This window comes from Thermobia domestica, chromosome 13 (genome assembly GCF_964235325.1).
Source record: "Thermobia domestica chromosome 13, izTheDome1.hap1.1, whole genome shotgun sequence".
Classification (NCBI taxonomy): domain Eukaryota; kingdom Metazoa; phylum Arthropoda; class Insecta; order Zygentoma; family Lepismatidae; genus Thermobia; species Thermobia domestica.
The window spans coordinates 185,943,100-185,970,134 of NC_137466.1; the positions used below are offsets into that span (position 1 = coordinate 185,943,100).

Sequence of the window (27,035 nt, forward strand, 5' to 3'; positions counted from 1 at the left end):
AAAATGCATGTTTGATTTGTAGTGTTGCTATATTTTATTTGAGGCACGGTTTAAGTTTTATATGAATTATATTGAGATTGATGTTTACGATGCTGTATTTATGGGGATCATCCAGGAAGTAATGCCCGTTTTAGACGTGAAAAACAAAGCCATCAAAGATTTCTTCAGAGTTAATTTCAATAAAATTCGGGAAACAAAGTGACCTATAACTTAAAAAGTATTGAGGTATAAAATGTTATGAGGATATGTGAAATATTATCCGCAATTTTGACATAACTCCTCTCACATTGTTCATATGGACCTCTGTCCTCGTTTATTTTAGGGTCGCGGTGGTTCAGTGGTAGAGCGTTCACCTCTGGTGCTTGGGGTGCCGGGTTCGATCCCAGCCCCCGCCAAGTGAACCTTGTGGTGGACAAACACCATGTACGTGGGTTTTCTCGGGGTTCTCCCGTTTCCTCCGACTTTCTTCATTCCACCATTTCATTTATTACTCATCATCACCGTCTCCTTTAGCCTAACCGGCATAATCGTGGGACGTAAAACTCAAAGATTCATTTCATTTCATTTTTCGTTTATTTTATTGTTATGCTGTGAAAGTTTGATCTTAATTCCTCCATTTATCTTCCTTTGGTTGCAGATAGATTATGACCGCTCCATTTGAAGTTGGCACCAAAGAGGAACAACGAGCAGTGATTTGGTTTTTGTGTTCGGAAGGTGTATCAGGAACCATGACTAATTTCTAGACGATGTGCCACTTCAACAATAGTCACTCATCTGTCTAACATAACCATGTCACGTGCATGCCTAATGTCATTATTTGTGGCCGTAGATGGTCGTCCGGCTTCTTCTTCGTGCGTGGCACTTGTGCGATTTTTTTTTTTTTTTAATCCATTCGTAGACACACTGTTGCGGCAAGATACTGTTTCTGTATTGTGCCGAAAGTCTGATGGATTTCGGCCCCCTGATACACTTTTTGACCACAAAAACGGGATCACTGCTTATTAGTCCTCTTTGCAAACTTCTAATGGAGCGGCCATCATCTATCTGCAACAAAAAGTAGACAATAAGACAAATCGAAGGATTTAGGATGAAACTTTCATAGCATGACCACAACAGCATAACAATAAAATAAAAGAGGACAGAAGTCGGTATGAACAATGTAAAAAGAGTTGTCAAAATGCGGATAATTTTTGACACCCTCGTGTAAGCTTTTGCCATACTTTTTCTGGAGCTATAGACAAATGTTCTATTTTATCCTGATGAGTATTTGGTATACACTTATAAGATGTATGGAATACTTAGACCGAAGAGACGGCTTAGGATCGTGTAAAACTGTAAATCGTGGCTTAGGGGATTACCGGTAGCTTGTTTTCATTAGCCGTGGTACTTCTCGTAATCGTGATGCTGAACGTATCCACGTTCTTGTTCCTTTTGTCGGTCAGTGTTCCATTTTTGATGGTTTCTTTATCTATTCTTATTACATTCATCTACTACTATTTATTAATTTACTTTCTTTTTGCGATTCTTTGTCTCCTATATTCGTTTGTTATTTATACTGTACCTTTTCGTAGGTTTTACCTTCCAGATATGGGCCATTCAATTCTGAGCATTGACTTGCGTCGAGAGAGAGGAACAAATACCTTACTATTAATCCCCGTATTAAATAATAAATTGAACACTAGTCAAGAAAATCAAACTGTACTCGGAGTAATTTCAAGTTGTTAAAAATCTTATTCGTTGCAATTCATAGTTTTTCCTAGGTCTCAAAAAAATCGTTAATTACATACTGTGTATCGTGATATTTTTTAAGTTCTAAGCTGTTTATCTAAGTTTCTAACTGAATGCTCTGAAACATCACAGTTTGCTGCTCCACTTAACAGCAAACCACATGAAGAGAGGATGGAGCTGACAGGTAACTTTACCTTGATAAAAAGACAATAGTGACAGGCAGATAAGAACACCAATAGCGTTGTCGAAGATTTTTATAAGCATACTCCACGTGGATATATGACTACGCGAATACTGGTTAACTTTTCCTTATTTTATTCCCCTATCTGGTTCCCTTCCCCTCCCTTTCTCATTGCGTTTCTAGGCGTGCTCCTGCGTCATTCATCGGTCAATTGGAAACGACTCCTCTATATCTCCACATTTTAGTTTCGTGTTTTCTTTTAGAGAATTAAAGAAAATGAATGGAGCAAATTTTACTGCGAATGACTCTTAGAATATGTTTCATTAACGAACATACCTAAGTTCTTTTCCAGTAGATACCCTGGTCACTCAGGCACTTATCGTTATAAGTATTCTGTAATTTCTGGTGGATCACTTGTTCCCCTGCTACTTCCTCCGCCTCCCCGCAAAAAAAAAAAAAAAAAAAAAAAATGCTCTAAGGTATTCTGCTAACCTTATTGTCTCTTGAAGTATGAACGTTCTCTGTAGTATGTTCATCAATTGAAAAAAAATTGAGAGAAAAGTATTTCTTTTCGCCCAATAGTGTTAGTGCCGTGAGTAGGTGAGAGTCACTAGGAGTCCAATCTGCAGTGGATAGTCTGTAAGATTGCAAAATGTTGGTTTTGTTTTTCGCTTGGAAGCTATGAATTATCCCGCTGCAAAGGCAGTATCGACTTGTTATGCCTTTCACCTTTTCTTTCCGGCTTGTGTAAAATGAAACTATTATGAAAGCTTTTTACGAGTACCTGAAGAAAAAGAATAACCTTACCTTTCATAAGTGGGCTTAGTGGCAAAACTGTTTGGAGAGGGGGTATGGGAACTTCTCTCTTCCCAAGGATGTTTGTAAAAACTATTTCGTTAAGAAATCTTTGATGTCTCGATTTTCAGTTGTGAAAAGGGTACTACTTTCTGAACTTAAGTCGTAAGTGTGGAAGTAATAGGGATAACAATATATATTAAAAATACGTACTAAGTTGACAGTGAAGTACTTAACATACAACTTTGTCAGACAATTTTTTATTATATCTGAAAACTTCATACATGAAAGTGATTGTACTGTCTTTGTAAACCTTAGGATGGTGCATTCTGAATGTGATAATTGAGGATACTTTACCATTTATTTTCTTTTTCTTAACAATATTTGGAGAACATATTGTAAGATAGGTCGTTTTGTACTCCAAATTTAGTACTTTTTTTTGTAACTATTTTGAAGCAAAAAACTAATACAATGTAGCACTGTTTATCCCGAATGATCTTAATAATATTCGTAATAACAACACATAATCAGTGTTTCGTTTCATCAATTCTAAATTTATACTTAGTAACAATGACTTGTCCTCATGTAAAATTCACTTAATCGAGGTAGAAGATGACTTAAATCCTAAGGAAGACAAGAGAAAACATTTATGAACATGATTTGATGTGTATTTTTATAACTTGAAGCAAAAGAATAAATCAAATTATCATATATTTCCCACTGGCAAAAATTTAATGTAATTTTCGTGAAATATTCGATATTTTGGTTAAAATTACGATAATTATTGAACCCATAAGATTAATCTCTTAATATAAAATTCAAGAAGTCGATGTTTTATATACTCGAATGTCAGATTTCACCAAAATATTCAATTTGTTGGGGGGAAAATGTTTATTAATTACCGTATTTGTGATATACCACTATGTAGTTTTTATTAGTCTTTGGAAGTAGATTTGACGCTGTTTGTATTCCATATCATTTCAAAAAAAAAAAAAAAAAAAAAAAAAAAAAAAAAGTTGTCCCTTTTGTTATAACATGACCCGAAAATGTAATTGTGTATTTTACACGATAGCAATCTATTTTTATGATAGCAACCACAGGAACAGTTTCTTATCTCTCCAATGTTCAGTAATATATTTGAATACGTAAAGTAGCAACATATAGTGTTGTTTCTTTTTTATCTTATGTAGTCATATTTTCTTATTGCTTCAGGTAATAGCAGCAGGAAAACCTTTCCAACCCAATCAGTTAGCTCCTCATATGCTGACTCAAGGGAAGTCTGTATTGCAAGCTGGGCAAGCTGGTAAGCATTTAATTTTTTGTAGTTGTTCTTTCTATCTTTGTTGTTTTTCCTTGTCTTTTTTTTTTAAATTATGACTTTAATTAGTTTTTATTGCCAAACCTCCGTGTGTATACAGGGTGTATAAAAGTCCTAGGCCATAAGACAGCTCCGTTATAGCAACTTTTCAAACGGAACGTAAAGAAACCCAAACATGACACGGGGAACGTACATAAGTGTTACGTGAGGGAATCTACAAGCAGGGCCGGCTCTACCTTACATGTAACACGTGTATTTGTACGGGGCTGCAAAATCTTGTTATAACTATATTATTTAAAATAAATATTTTTTTGTTGGAAACAGACTTAATGATGATGATAGTTAAATTTATTAAGCTGACCTATTTCAATACCATATTCATAAATCATGTTTAAGTCGCATTAGTTTAAGGTGACATGGACAGTGCTAACGCAAATTGTCAAACAAATCCCAATATGAACTGCTTGAGTCAAATACAAGAACTCAATTCTCGAATAGTAGCGAACACATGTTTCATTTAGTTAGTTAGCACAGTTTTGATATGAAGACTAGTCTTGTTTTTGTCACAAACAAGTTTTTTATCATTGAAGGTGGAAACAAGTTTTTTATCATTGAAGGTGGAAACAAGTTTTTTTTATATAAAAGTTTTAACAGATGTAGAAGGAAAATCAAGAAATAAAGATAAAAGAGATAGTTGCACTGGAATTGTAAACTGATATATTGAGATTGAAGCTTGATATTGAATTCTATAAAAAGGATTAAAGGAAAATACAGACAACGAGATTGTATTTGTAGTGTTTAGGCTTTTGTGAGTGCGAGTGCTTTTTCCCTTCCCTGCGTGGTTGATATTTGGGTAGCATACTTAAAGTTGTGGCTTTTAAGATCTGTTCCTTCTGGAGAAACGGGGGGCAAATGATGCCATTCCATGGGGCAGCAATTTGCCTAGAGCCGGCCCTGTCCAGAAAATCTCGAATCCGTTTCCCAACCAATGCTGTCTTGTTGGTATGGAGAGGGCACAAAGGTTTGCTGAACTGTTTCCATTTAACATAGGGTGTCTTACCAGTGCGGAGTGCAAACGGCTGGTGCAGTTGGAAACATTTTGCCAGAAAATGGATAAAACTTAATTACAGATCCTACAAATCTCACGTTCACGTTCTATAGCATACTTCTATGGCAGCGTTTCTAAAACCATAGTCGAAGAAGCAGAACTTGCACATCACAAGTGGTACTATGGGTCTCAAACTTGTAACAAAGCCATGTAATTGTTGGCGAGTCATTTTCCACACAAATTGAGAAGTTTGCATGTACCACAATTCCTGCTTAATCTCTTTGGCGTAATGCAAGAGTTGTCTTTTTTTAGTATTCATCATCCTATTCCATACCTTGTAATATTTTATATATATAAAATGTACTCGTTTATTTTCCACTATACCTTCAAATAGGTCCCACGATTACAATTTCTTTTCAAATGATTTGCTAACCAATTTCTCTTCCTTGTTCCAGTTACCTCCTATATTGGTTTTCTCTCTCCCACTTTTCCCATTACTTTTTCGTTACTAAAACATTCAACCTAACTAATTTTTCTTCATTTTTATTCGCGAATTTCGGAAGTTTCTAGTAGTTTCGGTAAATTTTGCGTAGTGACAATGTGAATGAGGCGTAGAGCACATACTCAATAGTAGACATATGTAACGTTCTTGTTTCTCGAAGATGTCCACAAACTCGCTTATCTTGTAGGACTTAGTAATACAGTTCTGCATTGATTTTGTTTTCTCGAAACATGATAGCATACTACGACTTACTGGTGAAACACAGTTATTAATTATTGCAAAATATTCTTGGTTTTATTTATATATATATATATATATATATATATATATATATATATATATATATATATATATATATATATATATATATATATATATATATATATATATATTTTTTTTTATTTATTTTTTAAAATTTAAATGGACAAATACGTGTTGGCTGAGATGACGGTTATTTCTCATTGCGTGCTCAGGGGGGTTTATGGTTAATTCTCTAGCTGAGCATCTCAAACATGTTTCTCAGGTTTCTTAGATCCACTAGCTGATTTCCTACAATACTAAGCCGTGTTAAAGGTTAAATAAGATATTCAGCACAATTATCTTTAATGTAGTAATTGTTTACGTTATAAATGCACTTGGTGGTGTTGTATACAATCGTAAAAAAAGTCTTATAAAATTAAGGGTTATCGGGTTTAAATATGTTGAATCCCAAGAATGAATTAAAAACATTAAGCTTGTTACTTTTTTGTGAAGGGCCTAACTATTCTTTTAGAGCGTACGTCCTGAGGGAACCGCATTACTTGCCTCATCCACAAGACGGGCCCTGACTTATAGACTAATAATAACGCATATCTTATGGGGAACTGAAGCTCCACAAGAATTGCCCCAAGTTTTGAATGAATTGCATTTCAAAATTCTGTTCGCTTAGTATTCATAGAGTAGGACATGCTACAGTGGCGGCTGTGAGGAAAATCACATTTGTAAATATTACAATTTCATTGCCATAAGCTGTTACTTAATTGTTCTATACAAGAATTACGACATTTCTTGTAGCATTGTAATTTTTTACAAATGTGTTTTCTCTCAAGAGCCGCCATTGAAATACACGATTCGTTAATGAATTAATATCACTTAGTTGAGTCAAAGAAAGAACACGTTTGCACATACAAGCTCCTATGGCGGTACTTGTCTCTATTAGTAGCATATATCTCATTGATAAAAAAAAAAAAAAAAAAAATTATGTATATTGTAACATTGGCAATATATAAGGCAATATTTTACAGTTTGAGTAGCATCTTTTCCAGGTTACGCTACGATACCAACGACCACAAACCAGACGTTGGTGATCAGCCAGCTGGGAGTTATCAGTAGTCAACCAAACATTCTTCCTGCCCATTCAGCGGCTGGAGGAAAACCTGGAGATATGCAGAAGGTTAGTTGCTAAAGTAATGCAGTACTTGAAATTTTGCTGCTATATTTTTTGATTTGTTTTGAACTATTTGTGTTCATACATTGATAAGAATAAGAATTACAAGACAATATATTCAAATTGAAGCAGTCACTATCTCATGTAGATATTTTTTGGTAAGGTCATGTTAATAAAAGTAAGGAATTGTCGTTGTCAAATATCCCGTACGTGTTTATAGTGAGTATAATGTCTACATCGAGTTAAACCAAACATTATTATTTTTTACGTGAGATGGTAAGTGACATTTTTTTGCAATTATGGCTTGCCTCTCCTATCCACCCCCCCCCCCCCCACATACATATATTTACACATATCACTGCAAAATAAGTATACCGCCCTTGTGAAATACCACATGGAGATTACATATAATTCACATTTGTTCTAATTTAGAATTTTCTTGCCTTAAATTTTCTGAGTTTCAAAATTTGTATTTTCTTACATACAATTTTCCTTGCTCCTATCTTAGTATGGCGTGCAATATGTCGTTTTGAAATAGATAAACTGTATGTACACTCATGTAAAAAAAAGAATTGTCGCATATCTATAACTGTCGTCTTGTAAGAATATAATTTGATAATGACTTTGCAGGGTACTTTTAATACTGATACTATGTGTATAATCGGGAAATGTGTGTTTGTGGTAAATTTCATGGGAAAAGAATTATAAATACGAAAATTAGAATGAGTAAAACAAAATGTTGCTAAATGGACAAGAAAGTTTTATTTTCATTTTATTATTCTTATTTACTGCTCTTTTGACATGAAATTTTCCACTTACATGTCTTATTGCCGATTACACACATACTAACATTATAAGAAATACCGAGCGAATTCGTTATCAAATTATATTCCTACAACAACATATTTATGGACATGTGACAATAATTTTGGACATGAGTGTACTGCTGTAGGGAAAACATATATATTAGTAATTTCGTCTACTTATGTTACTTCAATAACTTCATCTTATCTGCTAATTTTTTCTCATTGATTTTTTCGTTCCACCCACTTAGTTTTGCTCAGTTCTCCGTATTCAACTTTTCGAACTCTCAGTCTTTTTCGTTTCTGTTTTGCATTATCCATGTTTCTGTTCTGTGCAGTTACCTTACACAAACATTAGATTAATCTTTTTTTCGTAAGTTTGAGAGAGTATTTTGTACAAATGGGCACAAACTTTAGTAATCTGATTTCTGTAAGAGTCACTTCCGCTTGTTTTGTCCAGATGCGAAAGTAAAGAAATCTTCATTACTTCTTAATCAATTTGCTTATCTTCCCCACCAACCATATATCGTTCAGCTAGAGAAAGTTCAAAAGATTAGGTATTCTGTGTTTGTGTATATTTAAAACTTAAATCTTAATTTTATCGATATATTGAAATTATTGTAAATTAATATGTTTCTGTATTTTATAGATATTTCTTTGCGAGTCTTCATCCCAGCGAAATTAAAATACAGCTAATTTTACAGTAATTATGTGATATCTTCAAATAGATAAAAGATAATCGAAATGTGGAACAAGAGTGCCCTAGACAATATTATTTTAGATGAGAAACCGTTATCACGACTCACTTATCTGCTTTCGATTTCGAGCCATTTTCAAAATCGGCATTTATTTTCGCGTTTCTAAACAGCTGAAAACGGAAAGCCGCTAGGTGACTTGTGATAACGGTACCTCACGCAAAATAATATTATCTAGGGCGCTCTTGTTTCATATTTCAATTATCTTTTATCTATTTGAAGATATCACATAATTAGTGTAAAATTAGCGGTATTTTAATTTCGCCGGGATGAAGACTCTTAATGTTTAGAGTTGATTTCCAAAGTTTAATCACTTGTTAATATCATTACTTTATAACTAGAGATGAATATATTTTTTAAGTACTTCTGAATAGTAATAAGATTTGATTTTTAGTGTAAAACATCACGACGAATACAAATACAGATTTAGATGTAGGAATAGTTACGCAGGATATGAGCTTGAAGTAAATTACTTCGAATAAAGGTATTCTTTTATTAAGCCTGATGGGACTGCGTGTAATAAAATGTATACCTCTCAGGATAGCATACACTTGAGCTGGGACTAGTTTGTAATATTAGTACTTAAGTCCTAATTATTGTAATTTAGTATTAGTGATAAGTTATGTACGAAGGTGGACCGACAGTTAAAGTAGTTGAAAATTAAATTTATATTAACGTATGTGTTGCGTCAAATCAAAAAAATACTACAGGTTTATGATCATAATTTTGTCGCGATAATCACGTTAAATATACTTGTCCAGCCATTTCATAGTTGTGGACATGTAGTCATGTTGATAGTTACAGAACTGCGATACCCAGTTCGTTTTGTTTTGCAAATCTCAACGTGGCAAGAAGCTCATAAATGAAAGTGTATTTAAAATAATAATAGTAAATAATATAATTAGCGGACGAGGCTAGAAATACGTGATGAATGTTGTAGAGCTTTCTCTTAGGAAATCATTGATTTATATTTATTTTCTTGTAAAAACCATTCGATAATTTGCAAATTTGTGTCGCCATATGTTGCAAAACATATGTGATTTTTTCGGCTTAGAGTATCGGTTCATAAGCGGTCATTAATCTGAGATGAATCTTTACTTTCAGTTACTATATCTGCCTTTGTATATAGCTCTCTTCCAAAAGGGGATATCGTTCAACCACATTGACCATTCTGTTCTAATACCAGGATTATGTTAACTATACAGTACTTGATGTGAAAATCGGGGGCGCGATGGCTCAGTGGTAGAGTGTTCACCTCCAGTGCTTGGGGTCTCTGGTTCGATCCCAGCTCGCGCCGTGTGGACAAACACCATGCTCGTGGGTTTTCTTGGGGTTCTCCCGTTTCCTCCCACTTTCTTCATTCCACCATTTCATTCATTTCTCATAATCACCGTCTCCTTTAGCCCCACCGGTATATCCGTGGGACGTAAAACTGAGATTTCATTTCATTTTTTATGTGAAAATCACAGATGATGAGTCCAGTTCCAAAACGGCTATTGTCCATTTATATCAGATCCTAGAAAACCGACAAAAACTGTAGGACCGATGCGTTTTGTAGAACTGGAAATATTTTTAGGATGTTAAAGCTTTTCACATAAACACACTGAAGTATTTCCAGTTCTACAAAACATGCAGATTCTACTTTTTTTTTTTTTTTTTTTTTTTTTTAACGAGATTTCTGGGATTTGCTATAAATGGACAAGAGCCGTTTTTGAACTGGACGACTCACGTGCACAGTTTGTCGCAACGAAGAAATAAGCCTTTAACATCTGACCGCCTTTGTACATTATTATTTTGTTGTTAATGTAAGCTTGCATTAACACGTAATTTTGTAGATATAAATTTACGCTTAAGAACAAAGAGAACGGTTGTTAAGCATTCGTGAAAGATAGATAGGGTTTTATAATATACGCTAAAATGTTGGATAATTCTGTTCGCAACTGACTGAGCAGTGGAATATTTGTGTGTATGTGTGCAGGTGATAACAGGTGTCCCCAAATCGACTGTTGTATCATCTAATGGTGTAGGCAACAGCACAGTTAAAGGAACTCAGGCTGTTACAGGATGTGTGGTATCCCAGCCCCAGCTCATTACTACTCAAGCACCTACCGCAGCTATGCTTAGCAGTCAGGCTCAGCTCATTAGTCCCATCCAGGTATGTGACAGTTGAATGATTCTTAACGAAATTACATCTTTAGTGAGGAGTCTTGTAATCTACAATTAATAGGATTCGTAGTAGTAGGAGGTCCAATAAGTAATATTAGCTTTTATATTTTTTTCCTTTTTGATATTATATGCTAGTGCAGGAATGCGTAGAAATTGAACGGTAATGGGGACATAACAGTTTACTTTATTGCCCTTTCTAGAAATTAACATCGTTATTATTTTTATAATTTTCTCAATACTTATGTTCTATAAAATATTTTAAAATAATGAGTTATTTGGTATAAGCACGCAGTTTAAAGTTACGGAGTATTAAAGTACGAATTCTGAATTCTAAATATTGATTTATTAGTAGAAATTATCATCTGATATGCATGTTTGTAACGTTTTGTGTGTGTATCTTGTAGCCCTAAGATTATTATTACTTTTTTGTAGCTAGTTGCATGCGTAGTCATAATACCTTTTTTTTTTTTTTTTTTTTTTTTTTAAGCCAGTATATTAATACAATCTCTTGTAACGTATAATTTAAGCATGGTTCTAATTATAATAATTTAGTCTTGCAGGATTGTCTCCAATTAATTACTGACGTTGCTTTTTTATGTAAGAATGTTCATCAGTGTCCGATCATTTTTTCACTTTTCTTTTCAAAATATTACAGAAAATAAAGGATAATCTGGGAGACTGATCAGCATTCGTGAAAACATACCTACTAACTTAACTAACTTTGTTATTTAAGAGACCTAATCACTGCGAAATTAAAAATGCCGCTAATTTTACAGTAATTACGTGATATCTTCAAATAGATAAAGATAATCGAAATGTGGAACAAGATCACGCTAGACAATATTATTTTGTATGAAGTACCGTTATCATGAGTCTAGCTAGTAGCTTTCCGTTTGCAGCCGTTTATAAACGCGGAAATAAATGCCGATTTTCTAAATGCCTGAAAATCGAAAGCAGATAAGAGAGTCGTGATAACGGTATCTCATGTAAAATAATATTGTCTAGCGAGCTCTTGTTCCACTTTTCGATTATCTTTTATTTATTTATTTATATCTTATTTGAAGATATCATATAATTACTGTAAAATTAGCGGTATTTTAATTTCACAGTAATAGGGCTTCTTAATAAGTACAAAGGCTCGTCATCGCTTAAAAGTACATTACTAAAATTGATTTAAGATTATTGTGTAAACTTTCAATAGTTACAGTTCTTAGTAGAATAGAAGAAAGAATATGAGTGTTCAATATATGTTCTTTTCAGAAGATACTTAACCACGCGAAGCTACTTCAACTTCCAACTTCATACCTTTTTGATATTCTTAGAAGGCCTCATATACCAACATAATAAAAGAAAAAAATAATTACAGAGAACTTCGATGCGTAGAAAAATTGTTAAGCGTTCAATCGTTTGTTGAAAGGATGAAATTTTGTTGGTTGTTGTGCCACTCGCCATAGTATGTACTCTTGGGCTTTCTGTGATCAATTTCTAGCAAGAGAACCAAATACTTAGCGATGTGTTTTGGTTTTTCTTTTGTCTTACAGGCATTTGGTACCTCTCTACCCCAAGGAATAGCGTGGGCTACTCCCGGTGGTCTTCAGTCCCCAGCTCTGTTGACAACACAAAACCCGATTTTCATTCGTGGGACACAGCAGGATGGGATGTTTATCCAAAGCCCACCACCGCAAGCAATCCCCACCCATAATCGTAAGTGAATTGCTTCTGAGTATTCTTTAGTAACTTAAATTTCAGTGCAAATTTTGGTAGCAATTGTGGTGTTTAGATTGATATTTTGTCATATGGGACAATTGCATTAACTGTTTAATGGTGTTGGTTGTTGATTAACATGTCCCAACATGAATTTTTTCTTTAGTATATCATATTTCTTAAACATAGAACTTATACATTAGCAGACAAGAAAAATATTGTAGGCTTTTAAAATAATATACTTACATAGGTAATTTTTTGATGGTACAAAATATGAGTCTATGACTTCTTAATTCTGCCGTTTCTTCTGTATTATTAATGATAATTATTTAAGATTGTCAATAAAACTCCAACTGACCAAAGCAGTATATTTTAAGATTATATATTTGTGTTACAGTTTCGGCTATGTAACATAGCCTTCCTCAGACACATTATCCCAGCGTTTCCCAACCTTTTCAAACTTGCGGCACACTACGGGTGTTACTTGGATTCTCCCGGCACACTTATAGGTATTATCAGTGGCGTATTTAGGGGGGCTTCCGGGCTTAAGCCCCCCGAAATCTTTCTTACTTTCTTAAAGTATATGAAATATCTTGCAGAATTTTCACATTTTCAGGCAAAGCCCCCCCTTCCCCCGAAAGTTAGCAAAGCCCCTCCCGAAACAAAATCGTAAATATAAAACACAGTGGTAATTTTTCTGTGATTATTGATCTCCTCCTCGCAGAGAAGAAAGCTCTATCACTTGTTTTCCCTCGTGGTAAAACATTATGCTTATTTTTCATTCTAATTTTAAAATAGAAAACAATTGCAATGAAATATTGGACTCAGGTTTATAAAAATACGCTTTCTTTTCAAAAACTGTATCCAGCCTTTTACTAAGAAGGAAGATCACTAAATAACGAACGAACAAACAAATCTCTTTTACATTTAAAACACAAATGTAGGTAATTTGTCGAGAGGATTGAGTGATATTTTAAATTTTCAAGTTACGAAATAATCTGCAACAATAAAGAAGCAATAATGATCATAACAATGATAACAAATACTTTTTAACATTAGAAATGCAGAACAGTAACCCGGTATGAAACTTAAAATTGTAGATTCATAGTAGAGGTTCATAGTAATGTGAAATACAAATATACATTTTCCCCTACGTTTTGTAATTTGATTGCTATAAAATTAATAATTTTGTTTCGATTCCTCGCGGCACACCAGCGGTCCATTCACGGCACACTAGTGTGCCGCGGCACACCGGTTGGGAAACGCTGCATTATCCTGTAACATAAATAAAAACATATGTATGCTGCTTTGGTCAGTTGGAGTTTTATTAGTAATCTTGAATAATTTATAAAAGCAGCAATGAATAATTTATAATTATTTAATTTTCTAAGAAACTGAAAAATAACGTGATACTACTCATATATAACTCATCCTTCGAAACGTTCGGAGATAATTGTGTTCTCGATCGAAAGTTCCATAATCAGATGCATGATCACTGAAATCATTACTTGATAGACCCCTTATAAATCGCCTCAGTTCCGAAATAGCTGCTTCTGACCACCTATGGATTTTTGCATACAAACTAAATGTTATCTACTTTTATAGATATATATATATTTATATATATATATATATATATATATATATATATATATAAAGTTAAGATTTGAGTTATGCCCTACAGAAACCAAAAGATGAGCGGGGAAAATGATAATTGCCTGATAGCAGAGCGGTGGTTACTCCCATGAAACCATCGAGTTTTAAAGCCAGGTCTGTTTGTAGGCCAGCTTCTTCACTCTGTAACAAAGCTGTATCCAGGAAAAAAAAAATCGGGAAGAAAAAATTCATATATACCATTCATCAGAGTGGAACATTTATCTTGATACCCTTGTAATTTTTAAACTAATAAATACAAAACCGTGAATTTTTGAACCATGCTAATATCGACAAATATCTTTGACATACTTTTCAGTACCACTAGATTAACAATGTTGCCAACGCAACACTGTCTTTTTTTTTTAATTACACCATGTCAGGTTATTACATATTATTTATTTCAAATCTGCATGCAAAATGAAAACTCACAACTGACACTTATTATGCAGTGTTGCAAACTTAGGAAGCTATCGATAAATATTGAAAAACAACTAAATTTTGAAAGGTTCTGCACTATAGTAATTACGCAAGGGACCCGGCCACGGCGTAGCGCAGATCCAAAGTACCTGAGTGTCGAATACTACGGTCATCATATGGCATATTTCGAACAAGTAAAATCAAAGGTACAAGGAATTGAAAAGTCAACTGTTTTCAAATGACTTCATTTCGAAAAACTGGTTAAATAAGTAGCAGATCCAGTTACGAAGATGGTTTTCAGTAGGCCATTATAAAGATCATAATGCCGTTTACAGAAATCTGATATCTCAAACCATTTCGGAGGTACGAAAAACATGGTTACATTTGATATATTACGTAAAATGGCGTATGTTTGGCAACTCGTTAAAATTCTTCTTGATTTACCTTACTTCGTTACAAATGATGTATGGTTATTACACATTTCAGATCCACATGTTTAATGAAAATATTTCATTTATTATTCAGTGCAGCAAACTAAGGACACTACAGTATCACAAACATCCAGATTTTGGTGGCCTTTATAACAGTAATAATGGAAATGAAACAGATTGGCCAATGCACATTTAAAATGCTTTAAATATTATTGATCATCATATGACGGATTTCAAATGAACAAAGTTACAAAGGATTGAAAATTATTATTATTATTATTATTATTATTATTATTATTATTATTATTATTATTATTATTATTATTATTATATTTTTTAATTTTTTTATTTTTATTTATTTATTTATTTTTTTTTTTTTTTACAAAGACTTATTTCGAAAATGTGCTTAGATAAGTACCCCATTCAGCTATATAGACGGTTTTCAGTAGATCTGAAGACCATAGTACTTTACAGTAATGGGGTACATAGTGCCGTTTCTTTTGTAAATGGGTTGAAAGTGGAGGAAGTTAATACTGTTGGGAATAGTGGATTGGTAAGAGGTCAAAGGGGAGAAGGGATAATTACTGAGGTGAGAAACGCAATTCTCTTTTATAGTATAGGGTAAAGTTTTGATATGAAGATTTTGTATGATTAAGAGGTTTTTCCTTTGTCTTGCAGCTGCCCTGCCGCCTCCCACAGCAATACCTGGAGCTCAAATGCAGAAACCTCGCCAAAGTATGGAAATGCCAGCCAATATTCAACCTAAAGCAACAGGTCCAAGAACTTTGTCCAATATTTTGCCATCTGTTAGTACTGCCAACAAAGGAACAAGTAGTTCGATATCTACGCAAACTAGTGGCACTGCTAACATGAGCACAGCGCAAGTGCAGACACAAAAAACTCAGGTGCGTATTAGTTTGTCTCAATTACGATACAACTGTACTCAGCGAGGAAAATGATCATCTTATTTATTTGTTCAGAAGACCATATTAATCCCTTGCCATATTTTGACGCGCTGGACTCATTGCTTTTCACTTTTCCCTTCCGTATTTTGACGCGTGTCACGCGTTTCGATGTTTGAGCGGCTGTATCCCTCTTGCTGTCAATAGAAGAGAGAAGGTTACAGGTTTCCTGTGCTTTGTGAATATCTGTTAGTTTAAGTAAGCGCCAGAATAGGCATAGATGTTTACAGCATTGCAAAAAAATTCCGAAAAAAGTCATATGTGAAGGGGTTAATTATTCCATGAGTCATATTAAGATAGTAGCCTGGCCCTTTAATATTCTGGACTTCTCAAACATCTCATTAGTCAGTTTCATTTATCGTGTAATATGCAATTTGTGACATCAACTAATTTCAATTATTAGTGAAATTTGTGGGGAATAAGGCGTACTAGGTACTGCTGAGTTACGTCTAATTTGCGGGGAATGAGGTGTACTAGGCACATGAGTTACGAGTATTTTGAATGGAATCTAATCTAAACCAGGGTTCACTTTGACCTTGAAAGTCAGGGAAATCTTCTAGAATCAGGGTCAGAAAAGTCAGGGAATGCTTTAACCTACGCTCAGAGAATCAAGAGAGATTTAAAAAGAAGATTAAAAGAAAATACTGTAAAGAGAAGATTATCTTTAGAAATAAAGCATCTTATGGAGCGCCAAAAGGATTTTAAACTTCATGCTTCGGAGGAAAATAAAAATTAATAAGAAAATACCGTATAGTGCTACAGAAGAAAGAAAATAGATTAAGTTTGTTGGTTGTAGATAATCAAAGAGATAGGGCAAATTATTATATGTTTACTCGTTTATGTTTGTAAGTATATTCAGAATGTCGAAATATTGAAGATATCGTTAGTTTAAAATTACATTTGGTACTAGTGTGTTATTGTATTCCAAATATAGGAAGTTTGACTTATGATAAATATTTAAAGTATAAAAAAAGCTTATACTGTATTTTGAAAATAAGAAAGAGAGCGTTGGGTGACTATGGGAATGGTGGAGGCTTTTATGTCGAACCACAAATGATAACTTTTCACGGTGTCGCAGGTCAAGGAAAATTTACTTATTGTCATGGAAACTCTGAGAAATCAGTACCAAAATTTCAATGTGAACTCTGTAGATTTTTTTTTCCTAATACTTCAAAGTGGTTGATGGTATATTTTAAACATTGATAGTAGTTTAAAGGAAAAAGAGTGAAGACTGACCATAACATATGAGCCAACACCAATGCATATCTGTCTTCCCACGTCATGCTACTAATTTACTAAAGCGATGCGGATCTACGGGGAGAAAATTTGGACAATTTCATCTCTCAAAAATTGTGTTGGTAAAGAATAAACAACGTCTTAAAAAAGCAAAATTATATAAATTAAATGCATTGATGCAATTATATTTGACTCTACAGAATTCCTTTCTGTATCCGCCATTACAATATTAGTTCTAATGCTTCGTACAGATAAAGATAGAGAGCTTCTGACTTTTTTTTCTTTCTTTTTTACGTGACCTTACTTGTAAGCTTTTGAAGCATCAATAATAACCGCTTACTGTGCATGCAGTAAGCTTCTTATTTAATTTTGTATTCGGTCTTAACATTTAGAGTGAGTGAGTAATTCTTACTTGTTCGTTCCAGGCAAAAATGCGAACAAAGCCAACTAACCGAACATCGCCAGCGCCCGGTGTAACGACGCAGAAAGCCGACGCAGCCAACCAAACGAAACCACAACCAATCAGTCCCGCTCCTCAAATCCAGGTCACTGCCAACAAGTAAGTTAATAAATAACCTAGATGATGAAGGGTACTTGAAATAATAGTTCACAACGCAGCCATACTAAAGACATTAAATAGAGATACTTAGCTTTCAAGCCTCACACGGGTCATTGACGAAATGCAGAGAAAAAGAAAATGATGTGATTGATAGGGCTTTTCAACGTCTCTTTTTGACACAAAGGCTATAATGAGATAAGATCAGCTTTGTCGTAAAATCGAACTCAGTACAACACGATCAGATAGAAGTTGGTTGTGTGTGTTACAGTTCACATGCTTGTGTTATAAATAATAGCGTGAAAGGTTATCTTATAAATGAACCCAAAACGTACTCTCCTTGCTCTTTTCTGCTGTGTGAAAAGGTTTATCAAAAATAGATGTCAGTTGTGGCTAATACAAAAAATCAAATTGCGCACACAGATAATGCCTCAAGGCACTGATCTCTTTGTTTCCTAGTACTTTCTAACTATTAGACCCCTAGAAGGCTGACATGTTAATACTATCCTGTGTTTTTAAGTTACTAGTAAAATTGTAAAGAAAGCACTGAATGAAATAATACAATTAATGTACTTTGCGTTTTGTTTGTTTGTTTGTTTCTTGCTTCAAAGGACATCTTTAGATATATCTTAACCCCATCTACTTTCTAAAGCTTTCGTAGAACAATAGCTTTGCCCAGACTGAGATCTTATTCTCGACAGAATATTTGTTCTGGTGTATTTAAAATAGGCCAAGGCGTTGGAAATACTACCAGGCTATATATTTTAGAAAATACCGGTAAACAGCCAGAAGATGATACAAAATACTGTCACGCTTCTATTTATGGGCTAATGGCTTGGATTTTGAAGAAGAAAATGAACAGGAAACTGTCTTTTACATCCTCTTCTGCTCTCTGACCACTTTCTAAGGAAGTCCTCAAAAGAGACCCTTGAGTAAAACAGATTGTTAAAATTTCAAAATCTTTTCAAGTTATGCAAGAAAACAACATACAAATAAATACTATGTGTACAGGTAGCATTATTCGTGATTGGCTTGTAACTGTAGTTGTATATTGGTATTAATTTCGTTATTATTGTTAGTCATGTTTGTTCTCTCGATATTAGCAATAGGAAAACTGCTTTAATCTTTGGTGTGCGTCTTAAAACATACAGGAAATACGATACTATCTGCCAATAATAGGTCTTTTCTTGTCGTTAGCCGAGTCATGTTACCCGCACCTGCCACTGTTGCCTCCACGGCTACGTCAGTACCATCACCGACGTTAGCGGAGAAGTCGCAGCAGACGATGAATAAGTCCCCAGCGCAGCCCCACCCACAGATGAAGCCAGCGCCTGTGGCTGCTGTGTCCACGCAGTCGGAGAAACCCATGATGACGGTGTCTGCAGCTACCGCGATGCCTCCCACCTCAGTACCTGCTTCAACAATGATGCCTCCACCTCCAACGTCGATATCAACAATGACTTCGACAGTGGCGACAGTGACGTCAACAACGGTGACTGCAGTACCCATCTCAACAACCACTGTGGTTAACTCGATGGCGATTGGCACGCAGACTTCGAAAGAAGATACGTCACCGAAGATGGTGGAGGAACAAACCAATGGTGTCGAGAGTCCCATGGAAGTCACCGAAAATACAGAGACTGAACGTAAGTTAATGTTCATATTAATTAAAAAGCCAACAATTTGGTGTCATATTAAACATTTAAAACATAAAAAAACTTAATTTCTGTAAAATTGTAACAACTTGCGGTTAATTCTTTTTGTAAGAAAAGAGGAAGGAAAAAATAAAAATCGTATGAATACTTTCCTCGAAATGTATATAAAGGCATGGTTGATTAACTTGATTCATGTACTTATGATGCTTCTATAAAGTTTATTGTTGAAATAATTTCAGCAGCTTATGCTTTCATGGGACAGTTGTAAAAAAAATGAGGGACTTCTTTAATTGTTGTTAATTAGTATTTAGTGTACATTTTATGCAACCATGTACCAGTTTGAAAAACGAATACTTTTAAATTTTGTAGTTCTGTGAAACGATTTAGAACTTCAAGCGAAAATTATAACTATCGGACTAACAAATTGTATTAGGATAGTATACAGTTTTCGACTCAGTTGTACAGTCAGCGACAAAAATTCTTACCGTTTGATGAAATTAAGTTTCGTAAATAACTTGGACAGAATGGACAATTTGAGTAGTTTTCAGTAAATTAAAAAGAATAATTTTCTGTACGTTCAGCGTTATTTCCAAAATAAATCTTACCAAACGGAAAGAACTTTTGTCGCTGACTATACATTCATTCATGCTTATTAGGCTGTTTCTAGCCAGTAAACAATTCTATATGTTTGTTCTGAGATTATTTATTTTTTTCTGGTGGAAATACAGTAAGTTTGTTTCCTTATTTATTTAGCTGAACCTGTGGTGAAAGACGACAAACCAGTGGTGAATGGAGAAATAATCGAAAATGGACTGGAAGAAGTCAAAGACAAAGGACCTCCAAAGGCACTTGTTAAACCTCAAGTTCTAACCCATGTTATCGAAGGATTTGTAATACAAGAAGGTAACACAGATGCTTTGACCGCTTCATGAGTCGTTTCTAAGGTTTCAAATGTCTTCTGATTTCTTTAAAAATCTTGAGTTTATTATTAATATTTATGTGGGCAATTCTAGTGCATTTTTAGTTCAACAACAAAAGTAAATAAGTAAATTGACAAAATAGAAGATGTTTATTATTATTATTATTATTATTATTATTATTATTATTATTATTATTATTATTATTATTATTTATGGATTAACAATTAGGCGACAAAGAACTAACACTTACGCCACTGGCAAAAAGTGCCCATACTTGGATAAATTTCGAATTGTACTTCTTATACTAATTTGAGGACGCCGAATCCAGGGGAACTAACGGTTATTACAAATAATTGACCCGATTTCATAAGTTCACTGCAACTTTATTATTTTGCATATTGTTACAAAACTTCGCAGACATATTGAAGAACTCATTTTTTTAAGTGACATTCACAAAAAAAAAAAAAAAAAAAAAAAAAAAAAAGTTGCTTCGTTACTAAAGATGAGTTTCTCACAAAACCCATCTTCTTCCTTAAGTTGTTGCAACTGTACCGAAAATTCAAAGCGTCTGACTTTGTCATCAGGTGTCAGGGCTTTGTAGCAGTTGCAAGCGGTAAGGCTTCTGTTTCATGTTGTTTCGTAAGATCTTCCAAACGGTAGGTTGTGAAATGTTCAGCTCACTTGCTTGCTCTGCTCGTGGACTTTCATGGGCTTTGTGCAAAACTAGCTTGCATGTGCTCAACGGTTTCTCACTGTAGGCCTACCAGTTGATTTCTCCTTACAGAGGCATCCAAAAGCTGAAAACTGTGCATACCGTCACCGAATGGACTTGGCAGTTGATACATATATACCTTTGTTGAACTTCGTTCGGAAGTGTCGTTGCACTAATAGGACAGACTGATATGAATGAAACGCGAGCACAACACAAGGTTTCTCTGCACCTGTTGCCATCTTCAATAAATGCTAATTGCTGTGATATCGTGGCAGAAATCAGAAGCGAACCTGCAACACAAAAAAACTTTTTGAGTTTTTCAATCTGTCTGCGAAGTTCATGGCAATATCTACTATAACAAAGCTACAGTGAATATATAAAATCGGGACAATTATCGGTAATATCTCGGTATTTTAAAACGTATGCTTCTAATGAAATTACAAGAAAAATGACCTCAAGGTTGGGATCTTCGAACTACCGCTTGTGGCAGTATTAAGAGGCCTCATCCCGGCAAAATTAAAATACTGCTAATTTTACAGTAATTATGTGATATCTTCAAATAGATAAAAGGTAATTGAAATGTGGCGCCCTAGACAATATTATTTTACGTGAGGTACCGTTATCCCAAGTCTCCTAGTGGCATTCTGTTATCAGCCGTTTACAAACGCGAAAATAAATGCCGATTTTCAAAATGGCTCGAAATCGAAAGCAGGTAAATGAGTCGTGATAACGGTATTTCATGTAAAATGATATTGTCTAGGGCGCTCTTGTTCCACATTTCGATTGTCTTTTAGCTATTTGCAGATATCACATAATTACTGTAAAATTAGCGGTATTTTAATTTTGCCGGGATGAAGCCGGAATGAAAAGTAATCATGTTCCTGAAATTAGTATAAAAAGAGAAGTTAGAAATTTATCTAAGTATGGACACTTTCTACCAGTGACCTAAGCTTGAGTTTTTTAACGCAGATGGCCAATTTAATAGGTTTTATTGTATAAATGTAAAGGGGAACTTCATAAAATAGTTTTCAGTTATAAATTTTACAGTTTGGCTATATTTCAAGATATCATAAAGGCATTATTTGTCGAATGTCTCTGTGCATTAAGTATTACAGAAGTAATAAAAAAAAATAAACAATGAAATATGTAGTTCGTAAAACAAAATTATGTGGTTGCTACCGGAAACTAGTCTGACTTAACTAATTATTGTAGTTTTTACACGATTATTCCTTTGTAATGACTTCAGCTTCTTTTCTGAGTCTAGTAATATGTTGCTGCGAGAGCAAATAAATACGGCTTTATTTCACAATTTTTGGCTACTTTCAAGCGTAGAGCATTGAGGTTGAAAGATATGCAGTTGCACAACCATGCAACCTATAAAGTCTCGTTATATATTTATTTTAATGTCAGTAGTTACGCTGGATATGATGTCGTCAAGAGTTACATAACTTACAATCTATCCAGGAAGGATGATACATGATGCATCAATTGCAATTTGTTTAATATTCATTTTTGGTAAGCACAAGATGTTGCCAAGATTAGAGATTATATTTAGTTTTCAGAATTACACACACAGAAAGATATATATACAGATATGTATACATATATATATACATATATATATATATACAGATATACATATATATATACAGATGGTGATCAGAAAAATGGAAACACCTATAGTTGGCAACACGTCAGATGTATGGGTTGGCAGTGGTGTCGTGGCGCCCGCAGCGCCGGACCGCTGGTGGTGGTGTGTTAGGTCGGTCTCCATACTACGTCAGGCGCAGTGGAACAGCAGTGTCCAGTGGCTGCAGCAGACGGAGGTAGTGTAAAATGGGAGACCTCTCAGATTTTCAAAGAGGGCAAATTGTTGGTGCGCGGTTATATGGAGTGACTGTGACGGCAGTGACTACTGTGTTAGGTGTGTCGCGTGGGACAGTGTCGAAGGTGATGACGGCCTACACAACACACGGGAAAACCACATCGGGGAAGCGGAACAGTGGGCGGAAGAAAATCATGAGTGACAGGTCACGCCGGGTATTAAAGCGTATTGTCACGCAGAACCGTCGTGCCACTTCGCAGCAAGTGACGGAGGAACTCAATCAGCACCTCCCCTCCCTGTTTCGACAATCACAGTCCGCTGCTAATTACATGACAAGAACTTACGGGGTCGTGTTGCACGGGCCAAACCGCTCATCAGGGACCATAACGCTTTCGCACGCCGCAAATGGTGCCGCGACCATGCAACTTGGACCGTTGAGGACTGGAAACGTGTGATATGGTCGGATAAGTCATCCTTCACCCTATTCCCAGGGGTCGTGTTTATGTGTGGAGAACGCCCAAAGAAGCTTATGATCTGCAGTGTCTCCGCCCAACTGTGAAACATGGCGGCGGCTCGGTGATGCTGTGGGCCGCCATATCATGATTTTCATTGGGTCCTGTGGTCACACTTAGCCGTCGAATCACTGCCAACGATTATGTCGCAATTTTAGGAGACCACTTGCATCCTATGGTCCGGATGTTGTTCCCGGACAATGACGCCATCTTCCAGGATGATAATGCACCCATTCACACAGCTGGCGTTGTTGAAGCGTGGTTTGAGGAACATCGGGATGAAGTTCAACACCTCCCCTGGCCCGCCCAATTCCCAGATCTCAACATAATTGAACATCTGTGGTCCGTCTTGGAAACACGACTCAGGCGACGATTTCCACCTCCATCCTCTCTCATAGGACCGGCCGATGCCCTGGACGAGGAATGGTGTAAAATTCCACTTGCTACCTTTCACGACCTCTATGCATCCATTCCACGTCGCATCAAGGCTGTTCTGAAGGCGAAAGGTGGCCCGACACCATATTAGTCTGGTAAGTTGCAATTTCGTTCTGGTGTTTCCATTTTTCTGATCACCATCTGTGTATATATATAATCTGTCTTTCTGTGTGTGTAATATATATCACCTACGAAGCCAATATTTTCTCTTTTCTGAGGGGCGGGGGTGTAAATGTATCAATATTTTTGGCTGGTTCTAAGAACACCTAGCCTGTATGCAACCATCATTATGTTTTAGTGTTGCGGGCTCATATAACAACATAGGGTAATACCGGGACTGGTTGTAGAAACATTCTTTTTCTTCCCATTTATCCAGACTGAATCAAGACCGGACAACAATGGGTGCGTAGTTCTGAAACTTAACATAATATCTAGTAATTTAACTTCAAAACTTCTTGTGCTTAACAAAAATAAACATTGCATGCTAATTTACGAAGCTAATCAGCAGTAAATTATTCATATCTGTAAATATGTTGTGCATAATGTAATAGTATCTTAATAGTAATAGTAATAGCGCAAGATGGAAAAATAATGAAACGTTGGGAAACAGTTTTATGAAATTCTAAATTCAAAATGTAAAAAAATAGGCTACAGAGGCGGACTGGGCCACCCGGATACCCGGAAATTTCCGGGTGGGTCCTGCCCTCTGCAAAATCACTTAATATATTGCTCGATTAGTTATAACTATTTCAAAACTCCGTTCTCATTCATAGTGATCAGTGGCGTAACTAACGGGCCCGCAGTGCTAGCAAAGGGGGAGGGGCCTCTGCCCTACTTGTAGTTTTGTTTGTTGAAAAGTCAATAAGACAATAAGAAAGTCTCAAAAATACATGTAAGTTATTAAGTCGAAAATGTAATATCGTCTATGATTTATGTATTCAATAATATGATGCGCAATCGGTAACACATAAAGAGCATGGAGCTGCTTCTTCTACGGTAAAGAAACCGTGTTAGACATAGAGTTGTTGGATGCGAGTGGTGCCGATAAATAATGGTCCCCTGAGCACAGCTGTGGTGTCAGAAAACGGGCCTGAACCCCCAGAAATCGGACCCCGAAGTTTCGAGCTTGGGTCCCTATTCACCAATGAAATATGTAGTTTTTGGACGTGGGAGGTGATAATGGAAAGGTCGTGATCCCCTGAGCACAACGGTGATGTCACGAATCAACCTCGGGGTCTAGTGTCCCCCAGATATCGGGTCCCGGAAGTATAGGGTAGGGTCCCTTCTAGTCACCAATGAAACATGGAGTTTGTGGACGTGGATGGTTGCATTGAAAAGGGTCGGTTTTCCCTTAGCACACCGGTGATATCGTAAATCTGGCCCGGGGCCCGAAGCGCAAAATATCGGACCCCAAAGGATGTTCATGCCATATTTTCCATGCTTTTTGCTTACAAAAGTAAGTTTTCTTAATCTTCGATGCTTCTCGTCTTGATCCCCGCCGATTTACTGATTTACTAAATGAGGGTATTCCAGCAGGTGCTTTGCTGGAGATAGCTGAAAAATGTTTAGTTGAACATGAAAATTTAAAATCTGAATTGTCCAATTTTGCTAAAATGTTTGAAAAACTCCAGAAAAATTCTGTTAGACTACTGTGATAAAGCAAATAATAAAGACTGTACTGACATACAACTCGACGTAGATGTTGAAGAATGCGACACTTCGGAGGGCGAAAGTGAGCTTCAGGAATGCATCGCCTCTTTTTCAGGAGGCCAGTCTTATAAGATGTGCAATGAAAATCATCCGTGCAAACAGTGTTAGGCCTACTTGTGTTGCTGCAGGTTGCTATTAAGATATAATTGACCTCCATAATTGGATGGTTACTCAATGTTCTTCATTATATATCATGTAAACAAATCTACGAAAATAGACTATTATTTTACGGAGAAAAAAAAAATGAGTTCATTACAATTTATTCACTCATTTGCATGTAGCGGTACCATTCATGAAAGTTAAGTTCCTCATAATTTTGAAGATGGAATCGTATCATATTCACATCTCTTTCAATATAAATAGTTGCTTTTTTGAAGGCACATGTACGATTCATTGCAAAGATTTTTCAGACTATAGAAAACAAAGAAATCCAAATAATACTTGGTTATAGATACGCATACACAACTTGATATTTCGTAGGGGCGGTGGTTTAGCCATCCAAGTCTCCAGCTAAGGGTTCATTTCTAAAAGGGCAGTCCAGACTCCAGACCAACTTGGAGGGCTGGATTAACCCATCTGGAGCCCCGGGGCTAGATAAAACATGTGTCTCCTTCTGACTTCACTTAATAGACCCTACATTTCTGTGAAAGTATAGTAGGAAGGTTAAGAAAATATGTTCCATATTTTTGGTCATATTTTATTTTTTGATGATTTTGTATTTTCATGATTCTTTTTAGTTAGCCAGTTGAGATCTTGATTAGAGTGGAGGTGAAGGCCCCTCCTAGTGAAGGCCTGGGGCTATAGCCCCCCTAAGCCTCCATCTTAATGCGGGCCTGCCAACTCGATATTTATTAAGGCCCTTAAGCATCATTCTCTAGGTGGCCCCTTGTACTCCCAGTCCGCCTCTGATAGGCTATATATAACTTGTTTGAAATTGTACTCATCAAAAAGTTCAGTGAAAAAAAAAATGACATTTTCAGATGTTTTAAATACTATTTGGTCTAGGAATTAATTCGTGCGGGTGGACAAGAGATGGCGCAACGAACGGAGCGTCCCACAGTTCCGTGTATCCACACATGTGTTGCAAACCCCTGTCATCGCGTATCGTTCGTAGTATAGGGCAGTGGATTAAAGCGTCAACAACACCAGTTTGTAGTTAAGTGAACATGGCGCAATTTGTGCCTGATAAAGTGTTTTTGCGGGGTGTCCTGCTGCATTACTTTAACATGCAGAAAAGTGCGACTGAAAGTCATCGTATTTTGGTGGAAGTGTATGGTGACCATGCTCTAGCTGAACGAACGTGTCAGAAGTGGTTTGCACGGTTTAGAAGTGGTGATTTCGGCTTGGCAGACCAAGAGCGAGCTGGACAGCCAAAAAAATTTCAAGACGAAGAATTGACAGCATTGCTCGAGCAGAATTCGTGTCAAACGCAGGAACAACTTGCAGCAGCATTAGGCGTTGATCAAACAACAGTCTCCAGACGCTTGAAAGCCATGGGAATGATTCAAAAGATGTCACATTGGGTTCCACATGAATTGAAAGACAGAGACGTTGAAAGACGAAAAACCATTTGCGAATTGCT

At 35.8% G+C, this 27,035-nt stretch overlaps 1 protein-coding gene across 7 annotated transcripts in view; it reads left to right on the top strand.

Moving 5' to 3' along the window:
- Nucleotides 1-27,035, top strand: part of LOC145668849 (uncharacterized) — a 276,188-nt gene that overhangs the window by 235,501 nt on the left and 13,652 nt on the right. For 6 of the 7 annotated variants that reach the window (XM_081737052.1, XM_081737054.1, XM_081737050.1 and 3 more), the window contains 8 exons: nt 3,917-4,007; nt 6,865-7,004; nt 10,535-10,711; nt 12,264-12,426; nt 15,609-15,835; nt 17,554-17,687; nt 18,882-19,330; nt 20,093-20,242. In XM_081737052.1, coding sequence (XP_081593178.1) covers nt 3,917-4,007; nt 6,865-7,004; nt 10,535-10,711; nt 12,264-12,426; nt 15,609-15,835; nt 17,554-17,687; nt 18,882-19,330; nt 20,093-20,242 — 1,531 coding nt within the window. The remainder of the gene's footprint in view (nt 1-3,916; nt 4,008-6,864; nt 7,005-10,534; nt 10,712-12,263; nt 12,427-15,608; nt 15,836-17,553; nt 17,688-18,881; nt 19,331-20,092; nt 20,243-27,035) is intronic. The other variant, XM_081737056.1, reaches the window with a different exon arrangement.